The sequence below is a fragment of the Agrilus planipennis genome, unplaced genomic scaffold (genome assembly GCF_000699045.2).
Source record: "Agrilus planipennis isolate EAB-ADULT unplaced genomic scaffold, Apla_2.0 scaffold35, whole genome shotgun sequence".
NCBI lineage: Eukaryota > Metazoa > Arthropoda > Insecta > Coleoptera > Buprestidae > Agrilus > Agrilus planipennis.
The window spans coordinates 1,306,483-1,317,914 of NW_020438957.1; the positions used below are offsets into that span (position 1 = coordinate 1,306,483).

General features: G+C 29.7%; 3 protein-coding genes across 3 annotated transcripts in view; 1 reads left to right on the forward strand and 2 right to left on the reverse strand.

Annotated features, from left to right (window-relative positions):
• LOC108744801 overlaps positions 1–7,440 on the reverse strand; it is a 60,679-nt gene extending 53,239 nt beyond the window's left edge. The window contains exon 1 of the mRNA XM_018480720.2: positions 7,079–7,440. Coding sequence (XP_018336222.1) covers positions 7,079–7,283 — 205 coding nt within the window. The 5' untranslated portion in view covers positions 7,284–7,440. The remainder of the gene's footprint in view (positions 1–7,078) is intronic.
• Positions 7,441–8,191: 751 nt separating this feature from the next.
• On the reverse strand, positions 8,192–9,284 carry LOC108744764 (malignant T-cell-amplified sequence 1 homolog). Its single transcript, XM_025975049.1, has 6 exons — positions 9,177–9,284; positions 8,973–9,125; positions 8,817–8,917; positions 8,628–8,761; positions 8,413–8,480; positions 8,192–8,350 (listed from the first exon to the last, which is right to left on the reverse strand). Exons 1-6 carry the CDS (start codon positions 9,185–9,187, stop codon positions 8,269–8,271), a joined length of 549 nt encoding a protein of 182 aa, XP_025830834.1. The 5' UTR covers positions 9,188–9,284; the 3' UTR covers positions 8,192–8,268.
• A 24-nt stretch (positions 9,285–9,308) lies between these two features.
• On the forward strand, positions 9,309–10,413 carry LOC108744770 (protein YIPF1). The gene has a single exon (XM_018480680.2). The coding sequence runs from the start codon at positions 9,472–9,474 to the stop codon at positions 10,342–10,344; it is 873 nt and encodes a 290-aa protein (XP_018336182.1). The 5' UTR covers positions 9,309–9,471; the 3' UTR covers positions 10,345–10,413.
• Positions 10,414–11,432: the final 1,019 nt, after the last annotated feature.

Consider the following 11,432-nt stretch of genomic DNA (forward strand, 5'->3'; position numbering starts at 1 on the left):
GTTCGGCAGTTTCATCATCATCATCATTCCATTTCAACAATTGTAAATAAAAAAAGGTTCGAAGTATCACGAAAACAATAGCAAGACTTCAGTTTCAAATAAAAAAAGAATTTTAAATTTGATTTTCATTAACTGGTATGATTCATCTTCGTTGTTTTTATACCTATGTATATATCAATATTTAGTAAGCTTGTGTGCAAATTATATACTACGAATATTTACAACGTACATATGGTTGTCGGTTGTGAGACAGCTTTCATACGTAGAAATTTTAATGTGTTTTTCTACATGTACACAAAACTGTTTGCGTACAAACTATGAGTCTACTTACAAAAAGTTTAGGTATTATTATTATTATTGTTACTGTGTGAGTTTGTACACAAGTTTTACAGTCGCCAGCAGACAATTTGACGCCTTCAAATTGCCGGAAACGAAGTAAACATCATTGCAGATGGATATTTTCTTAACACAGTAGAACAAAAGAAAAAAGAATTAATTGTACAATTTCATTTCGGTGTGATTTACGATTACAACATTATTATTATCATTCTTTGTTATTACTAAAACAACTATAATTGTATTAATTTATTATAAAAGCAAATGTACAAGGTCAGACGTATAATATAAATGATTTTACGCAAAAAATTATTGTTTTTTATGTTTCACGAGCGCAAATGCGTAATTTGATGACCATGTAATATATATATATATATTTTCTGGAAATATCTCCTGCTTTCTCTGAAAACTATTGTAAACTAGTCGAACTTTTAAAATCTTTTGAACATCGCGGAATACCCCTCCAATGCTTCAATAATTTTATTATTATTTCATCATTTATATGAAAAGATGATTGAAGATTTTGTATGAATTTCTCTATGCCACGTCCTAGTTTTCAAAAGGTAACGTATATGGAAGTCCCAGAATCTCAGAGTATTCAGGATAACCATAAAGTCTAAACTGCATTTATTGAATTTTATTATTATTTCATCATTTATATGAAAAGATGATTGAAGATTTTGTACGAATTTCTCTATACCACGTCCTATTTTTCAAAAGATAACGTATATGGAAGTCCCAGAATCTCAATCAGAGTATTCAGGATAACCATCAGCAATCTTTTAAAAAATGACCTCATTAAAATTGCACAGTAAATCTGTTTGCCCAGTTAATGATAGCTACTGTATTTTTGAACTTATTACTACCATATAATCATTCAGCTGCGATACGTCAGTATAAATCATACGTGATTTTAATTACAATTTGCAAAAGTTCCAAAGGTTATCTGCAATAACTTCAGCAGAAATTATTATCTGCAATAAAAATGAATCAGATAGGTAATAGTGACCTAATACTTCAGTACATGGGTAGAATGATTTACAAAAACTAAACAATAACCGTTAAATAAAAAGTAAATTGTTATTTCACTAATAACAAAATAGTTTTATTAAATCAAATAGCAAATAATAAGAGTAGAATCACCTTATACACAACCGTAGTAACAATAGCATTTTATCAATGAAAATATGTTTTTGTATTGTTATGTTTTTAATTCTCTTTGTGTTGCGATTGAGATTTGCCGAGAATTACTTGAAAATTTTCCACCATAAGTTAAGTAATACATATTTATTGACAATGCTCAAATCCATAATCATAATAAATGTATCGTAAATCAACACGCAATTTTTTTCGCAGATACACCTAAGTACATATTTATTCAAAGAAGTATGTGTGCAATGAACGGGAACAAATCATGCTTTTTGTCGACTACCTACACACGTCTAAATACATATTTCTTTTGGTATTTGTGTCAATAACATAAATGAAATTTGTAGATATTATTTTCTTAAATAAATAGCAGATAGCTCTTCTTCAAGTGTGAGGTAAATAGTCGCTTAGTGCTTATCATTATGAAATTTACCCGAATACAGATCAAAATGCTCCAAAAAAAGGGACGCAGTTAGTAGGTAGATATGATCTTTATTAAATATAAATCTATCTTGTTCAGAATTCGTAAACACACCAAATAGCAGAGCTAACTTGAATGCAGCTCTCATCTAATTTTATTTTCCACGTACACCAGAATCCGCTTATAATAACATCGAAGGGAAATCATAAAAACACGTCGTACTAAGCGGGCGTTATACGAAGTATAGTCTTAGAAAATAAACAACATTCTATTTTAGTTAGTTATTTAGTTTAATAAAGAGAAAAACTACAAATTGTATATATTAATTAACAAAAAAAGAAAAAGAACGATGAATTGTAATATGAATATACATAAGAGGGGTCAGAAAAATGAGCGAAAATGTTATTATTAATCATTTGGGTCACTACAGCCGGATATGATTTCTTGAGAATCAGTCATAATAAACGATATGTCATTTTAAACGGAGTCATTATATCCAAACTTTCCTATAGAGTATTTAATATGAAAACCAAACTTAACACTGCAATTACTTCATATTAAGCGGTTGGTCAATATAGGCGGAGTCATAATAAAAAAATTCCACTGTACTGCCATTTTAATAAATTAGGTCACAAAAACAACTCGTTCTGCTAAGAATCCCTAGCGCCTAGTGGTTGCAGTTCTGAATGTTTTTCTGGAATTCCTAGACGTCTGGCACCATTCATTTGCCCTGGATAAAGAAGAAGCACTCAATCTTTTTCAACAGATTTTAATGCGGTTTTGACGAAAATTGCATACCTAGGAAGGCCTTCAAATTTTGTATGTAGGGGTTAACGATGCATTGAACACCTATAAAAATGCCCGCAAGTGGCCTCAACTAACCCGGAGTACCCCCAAATGAGACATTAAACTTTGTTATCCTAGCAAACAATAAGTAGGTATTTTCTTATGATTTTGTATAATTCTTAGTATGTAAATCCTTTTGCTTTTATTTGATTGCTTAGGATCATATGGTTACGGCAGGAAAGACAACACGAACGAAGTGTCATTTTAATAAATATAAGCAACATTCGTGTGGGTATGGCCCTCAAGAAAAGGAAACGAATGTCACATTTACAAGAAAATGTTTGAAATGGATCTACATCTAATACCGACTATTTATATTATAATACATGTCTCCCTAAAGTATATTTTTACAACATCCTGTGTATTTTTATTTGGAATTCATGCCTTGTGCAGTATGGGTTAGTGACATGGCTATTTTTAGTTAGTTAATTACCTGACGATAAATGCTCACAAAGCGTTTTACTTCAAAGGTTTCCTCAGCTGAACAACTGTTAAGGTTTATGAACTTTAACTTAATTTACACCATCTAAACTCATACTTTCTATGTAAATGTAGTTAATATACGAAAAATTATTAATGGATAATAATCATTCACACTTTAAGGTAGCTCACGCCTGATAGTAGCATACATACATAAATAAATTTTGCCATTACTGTAAGGAAAATTACTTTAAGGTAATTCTGAATAAGTACCTACACAGAATTGAAACTGACTAAACGTATGTCTGTAGTCAATAGCAATCAGGGACAGCCTACTAGGAACAAAAGGTAGATCAGAGGGTGAAAGGTCACCGAGACCGTGCTCAAAAACAAATGTCTGAATTTTCGAAAGGTTAATGTATGAATTGGAACGAAATGAGTAGTCGACAGCGGTGAAGCAGACAAAAATTATCGAGAAATTATTAAGAGTTGCTATTAACTATACGTCCAGTTGGATTGTTAAATATTGCACCGATTTGGGTTAATACCCCCCCCCCTATCACAATGTAAGGGGCCATTCAAGTATTACGTAAGCACTACAGGGGGGGGTTTGGATGATTATTACTTTTATGAATTTTCTACAAAGTTTAGTCGAGTTTTTCTTAGTTGTTGTCCATGCTTGAAAACGAATGGGCTTGTAACTGCTGCTCATCAATCAATAAAGAAACCAGAACACATTGAAAAATACATATACCAATGTTTACGTAAGCATGAGAGGGGTGTAAGAGCTTTGCTTACCTTTACTTCTTAAGGGGAGTTTGTTAATAATTGCAAAAAATCTGCTTACGTAATACTTGAACGACCCCTAACTACTCGTCACTACAATATATGTATTTTCCTTAAAATTTTTCTATTCAAAATCAATTAGCTACTAATAACGAAAACAGCGTTCTTCCCTTAGTTACTTAGCCGTATGTACTTGAAAACACCAGATTTTTCAAATGAACTGCCAGATATCATCGTATTAGTTAAAAGATTATGTCAAGCATTTTATTATACAACATGGTTTCGTATAATTAATTTATTAACTTGTTGTGCTGACTATTTAATAGCATGGCAGATAAACTGTATTATATTGTACTTGGTAGACTTTATAACACCAAATAATTTTCATAATTACACCACGAGACTGGAGTAAGACAATAATTGTTTAACACAGTTTTTTCTCAAAAGATAGTAATTTTAATAATACGATGATTTTCTTTGATTTCAGACACAAAATCACAACATTTGCTCCCGGATTATTATTAGAGAACGATTTTAGCATCCCTCGGTGGTTTCCAACCCTTCAGTTTGGGTTCACACTCGGGAAGGAATGCCGTATTCTTTTTAAATAAAAAATAAAGAATAAGTATTACATAAAACAAGTGGACAACAAAAAAAACTATAAAGTAAGCAATAGTAATTCCAAAACCGTATCAGTGTTTACAAAAAGGTCGAAAGACAACCTTTCGAGATTACTCAAGGCGGCAAATAGTCTAAAGAAAGTATCATTCGTAAATATTATTAAAAATTTCTAATAAATTTAATTGCAAGCACTTTGGCACGTCATCGTTTCGTGGTGTTGTTATTTATTCACAAGCGGATAAAAATACTGATAACTGTACAGATCAATTAGATAAACAATTATTTGTTAAGTATGTTTTTGTTATTTACTGAACGGAATTAGTCCAACATATAGATAATGATTTAAATTGTTACCTACTAAAGTTGTTTTCGGATGGAAATTTTTCTGCAAAATTTTGCAGAGAATATAGACACACACACACACACACACACAAAATAATCCGATATGAAATGATGCATAATAACGAGGTTATCAGTATACAACAAAAGGTGAACAAAATTAATGTTCATATTACTCCATATATGTAATATTCTTACAGATGTAGATCTATTTTATCATAAAAAATATCTCAGATAAATTAATTTAATTAATGAACATCCTTCAGGTAAGGCACAGGATCAAAAAGCGTCCACAGTAACAGTTCTGATGAATGTTCTCTTATACCGATCAGAAATTTCTCATATTTACGATTTGTATTTTAAATCTTTTTTTTTTTAATTTGAAATAACCACCTAATTAATAGGTTGCATCTGCAAATACCTATTATAAATTCATAGTTAATTGTCGGTAATATATTTAATAACAGACGTGTTTAATTGTTAGAAACATGGTAATAAGTAATTTTAATGTTACTTACAACCTAATAATTATATATCTATTTACGAACAGTGTAAGAACGTTTAAAGGAAAGCGTTACCTACCACCACTGGAATATACAATCAGCTAAAGGAAAATAATGTATTTAATGAATACATTTCATTTTCCAGAAAAATTTGTGTTTATTACCAAATACATAGATATTATACAAAAGCAGGTGTTTATATTAACTATAATTACAATCCCTTATTATTATGGATGTGTACATAGTTATTAGTGGACACTGTTTTCTGATTGTAATTTTTAATACATACATATCTACTTACTTCCTTAAATCGTCAACGAATAATACATATCTTATGAGCATACCAATATTTAAATAATGAAAATGTTAATCCACATAATGCTTGTATATTTTCTATCTATACAGCCAAAAAACAATTTTTCAATGACGTTGTTGACGTATTAGGTAAAGAATAAATGTTTTAGAAAGTTTATAATAATTGTGATGCAGATGTACACAGCCAGGGTTATTCTCCTACGCAATTACCTTTTCTGTAACTTCCGCATTTTTATTGAATTTAATTAATTATTATGGGTTGTTTCTCATGATGCACTTCCAAAGCTGGGCAAAGCTTTATTTTTTTTTTTAGTCCTTTCAGGGCTTAGAATAGTTTCTTCGAGTCCTTTCGTTTAAAGTATTTTAGGCTTCGTAAACGAATTACTTCAATAATTTATAATACAAAAAGGGCTTCAAGCTTTTTGAAAGTGTTTGAAGATATTTCAATATGTTTAGAGCTTTAAACCAAATTACTTCTCAAACTATAATTGTAAATTTGAAATTTGTAAATTTTAAAATGTAATTCGACCTTAAAACATCACGTTACAATGACTCTAAAAGTGTTTGGGATTGAAGGGGGTATTTGTTTTGGTAAGGGTTTATCCGGCCCTGTACATCCTATAACAATTACATGTATTTTTCTATTGCTGTTCTACAATTATTTTTTTTTTTTTAATAAATTTGCTAAGAAATACGTTCTGCATTTATTTCGTAATAAACCGTTAAATATTATTAACGCATAATTGAAATATTTTACTGTAGAAAAATGCATTTTTTTTTATTAGAACACATTTTATGGTTGCATTAAATCTTTCAATTATTGTATTATCGTTTTTACAAACAAACATTTTTTCCTTTTCGATCATTAATTATTAGTGGTACTTCTTTTATAACAATGTATATTCACTTAAAAGTATATGTAATAATCGAAATAATTAATTGCAAAATTACGAAAAAATTACATTATCTCGATACCTGCAGATTTCAAGAAATAAATGTAAAAATACCTTTATTTTAAATATAGGCAGTACTGATGATTTAAATTAATGTGAATTTTAATATGAGTTAAAGTTAAACCATAAACACGTTAACACATAATAGAACAATTTGTATGGCAATCAGATGTGTATTTTACGTTCCACGACTGTTTTTATTATAAACCTTTCAGCAATATAGTGGCTGTTTTATTACGTAAACAAAACAATTTATGCAAATTTTTTAATCAAACCGGTCTTTTTATATTCAGGCCAAACTCAATCGAATTTCGTTTGCATAGTTCATTTGTATTAGGAAAACATAAAGTACAAAAAAATTATGTAAGCGAAACGTCAAAACACTTTACCTTTTCGTCTTCCAAAGGGTCCCAGGAAGGCATTGTTTTTACCGATAATGTTATCTTCGATGTACTTGAGCAGTTTTGCTACGTCTTCAGTCTTTTTAGGGGCATTGTTATTGGCTTTTTGTTTTACAACACGCAGAGGATAATCCTCAGGAAACGAATATAATTTTCTATTTCCATATGACTTCCTTATTGTAGTAGTAGTCATACTTCGCGCATTATTTAAACCGGGGATCAAATGTTACACCTTTTTAAAATGCACCGATCGGAAGCTAAGTACCTTTAAACACGACGAGGAGACGAAAACATACGCACTATTACAAACAACAGCTTGCACTTGTCGGTCAATTCGTTCAACTCCAAGCTTTTAATATCTGATATGCACTTCGTCAGCAGTACGATCGATCAAAGTCGGAAACCGAACACGCAATAAAAATTTTGTTTTCGCGATTTATGGTAGGCAACCTCCCTTACACATTGTATATTAAAGCTGCTTCTAAACGTGAAATAATCTAAAACTACCCCTAAGTCCACATACATAAGAAAAGTTACTTAAATTTTTTCCTAATTAATATCTACCTTCTTTATAGATTTGGAGAAAAAATTAATTTTGATTATGTCCTAAATAAACTATAAAAAAATCGAAAAACCTCAAATCGATTCTTTTATAACAAATACGGACTGATTTCACCCCATATTTACTTTAAACTGTTACAGCTGTATCTACAATAACAATTAATTTATTATGGTTCGTTCGGCAGTTTCATCATCATCATCATAAGGTCGTCAGTCAGACAGCTTACGATTAAAAAATTAATTATAAAAGTAACATTTTTCTTCTCTTCTCATTTATAATAGTAATTAACTCCCTAAGAAAATATAAAATAAATGAACTATTTTTGAAAAGTTCCTTTCTGCTTTCCTTAGTTTTTGCACCCTTGATGCTACAATGCCTTTTAGATCAACTCAAAATAATAACTTTATTGTTTGTGTATTTACTACTTAATTATAAGAATAATTATCTTATAATACTGCTTAATAGCAGTACTTTAAACTAAATAGTTAAATTAACTGAATGTAATATTAAAACGACTTTTATTTTAATAAGCTGTTAATTTATTTATTTTGGTTTTTAGTTAAATTCAAATAACAAATTTTAAGTCAAAAATATATCAAAAATATGAATTACAAGATTATTTTACAGGTTTCATTTGCCACAAACCATCATTTAAATAATGAACATTTTCTATTCCAACTCCTTTGTTTACCTTAGCTCTGGAACAAGAATATATAAAAAATTAAATAATAACATAGTAAATTACCTTTTAAAGACTTACATTTCTTCAGTTGAAAGTGATGTTAGACCAATAGCTAGAGCATGTTGTTTTCCCTCAGCCATAATAGCCTACAAATTAAAATAATATACATAGTAATAAAACTGTAATTTAAATATGAATAATCAGTTATTCTTCATATTAATATACAATTGTTATTGCTACTGCTAAAAGAAATACCTTGTAAAATAAAAAATGAGCAAAAGAAACCCACTTACAACAATTGCTCCTTTTGGAGCTTCTGTCATTCTAGCACCAGGGGATGTTAAGCCAGGACACATGATGTTTGCCCCACTTAAAACAAATTTAATTGCTCCTTTATCCACTTGTTCCATAGGCAAGAAAAATGGATCTAAGAAGAATATAATGTATAATTGTAAATAGATCAAAATTAAAAGAAACTATACATTTATGTAACAGCTTCAATGTAGGCATCCAGGGCCCTTCTCTTTGTCTAAAGAACAGTAAATTTCCAGTGCTGTTAACTACAATTTCTACATGGTCATGGCTTAAAAAAATCACATTACTGGATTACATTAATAGCTTTATTTGGGAATACCTACCATTTTACTATTCTAATTGCATCTTTTTTAGGGAGTATATTATCGATATACCCTTCTAAGTGAGGGTACTGTTCAATTAGTTTATTTCTAATGCCCTTTTGGACAGACGATTTTAGTTGTAAAATGCCTGATATGCTTTCTTTTTCATCAAATCTAAAAGAACAATTAATTAATAAATATACAATATCTAAACGTATTACTTACTTTTTAAACATTCTGAACTTGATTTAAAATTGATAAATTAAGGTTATAATTTAGCTATAATTTGTAGGTTAAGCTTGTGGAAACTATCCATAGATACAGTATACTATAGATAAGGTAAAAACAGTATGGAAACAGCTGTAATTGACTGCATATTGGTGACAATTTAGTTAAAGTCTGCAACAGCCAGCAATAAATAAGTCAGAAATGTAATAGTTCGAAGGTGTTCCTAATTAATAATTTGATGCCCTTACAACTTTAATGTCATTAACTATTAATATCAATTGAATTTAATACAATGACGTCTTTGCCAGAAGTTCCTACAGACGAACTACTTAATTTCCAAGATTTTCCAACTGGTAGTGAACAGCATACTGTTCGTATTGAGACAACAAATCCTTCCCTAACGATTGATAATTTCGATAAAAAGGAAGATTATAAGGAAGACAATGAGACAAAAACAAAGTCATTTTGGACACTGGAATACTATCAACAATTTTTTGATATAGACACAGATGAAGTATTGCATAGAATCTTTGCTTCCATTAATCCAAAAGAACCTTTGGGGCTAAAACTTGAAACTAAGCCTGACTTATATGGGCCTTTTTGGATAACAATAACACTAATCTTCACTATTGCAGTCAGTGGAAATATGGCAAGTTATCTCCATAAAGCAGATGTTAATTATCACTGGAAGTATGATTTTCATCTTGTATCATATGCTGCCACAGCTATTATAAGTTACATTTGTATTGTTCCTTCTGCAATTTGGTTTTCATTGAAGTGGACCATTCCACCAACAGATGTAGATTTAACTCGTATACCAAGTATTTTTAAAATTATGTGTCTGTATGGGTACTCACTGTTCATTTACATTCCTATATCTATTTTATGGACAGTCCAAATTGTCTGGTTTCAGTGGTTATTAGTAATATTTGCTGCATCATTATCGGGGTCTGTTTTATTGTTAGCCTTATATCCCAGTTTGAGATTGTCAAACTTTAAATTAATCTTTGCATTTGCAATTATATTATGCCACTTCTTTTTAGCATTAAGCTTTATGCTATATTTTTTCCATGTTCCTAATCATCCACCCACTAATGTTTCATCCCCACATCCTCTTATTAATGTACCATTCTCACATTCTATTAATAAAACAGGAAATGCTTAGTACACTGTTTTCTTTTGTTAAAATGTCTTAATATTTTGAATTTTGTAAATAATACAAGAAAAATAAAACATATATCATTTACAGCCATTATTATCTAATAGCAAGACTTCAGTTTCAAATAAAAAAAGAATTTTAAATTTGATTTCCATTAACTGGTATGATTCATCTTCGTTGTTTTTATACCTATGTATATATCAATATTTAGTAAGCTTGTGTGCAAATTATATACTACGAATATTTACAACGTACATATGGTTGTCGGTTGTGAGACAGCTTTCATACGTAGAAATTTTAATGTGTTTTTCTACATGTACACAAAACTGTTTGCGTACAAACTATGAGTCTACTTACAAAAAGTTTAGGTATTATTATTATTATTGTTACTGTGTGAGTTTGTACACAAGTTTTACAGTCGCCAGCAGACAATTTGACGCCTTCAAATTGCCGGAAACGAAGTAAACATCATTGCAGATGGATATTTTCTTAACACAGTAGAACAAAAGAAAAAAGAATTAATTGTACAATTTCATTTCGGTGTGATTTACGATTACAACATTATTATTATCATTCTTTGTTATTACTAAAACAACTATAATTGTATTAATTTATTATAAAAGCAAATGTACAAGGTCAGACGTATAATATAAATGATTTTACGCAAAAAATTATTGTTTTTTATGTTTCACGAGCGCAAATGCGTAATTTGATGACCATGTAATATATATATATATATTTTCTGGAAATATCTCCTGCTTTCTCTGAAAACTATTGTAAACTAGTCGAACTTTTAAAATCTTTTGAACATCGCGGAATACCCCTCCAATGCTTCAATAATTTTATTATTATTTCATCATTTATATGAAAAGATGATTGAAGATTTTGTATGAATTTCTCTATGCCACGTCCTAGTTTTCAAAAGGTAACGTATATGGAAGTCCCAGAATCTCAGAGTATTCAGGATAACCATAAAGTCTAAACTGCATTTATTGAATTTTATTATTATTTCATCATTTATATGAAAAGATGATTGAAGATTTTGTACGAATTTCTCTATACCACGTCCTATTTTTCAAAAGATAACGTATATG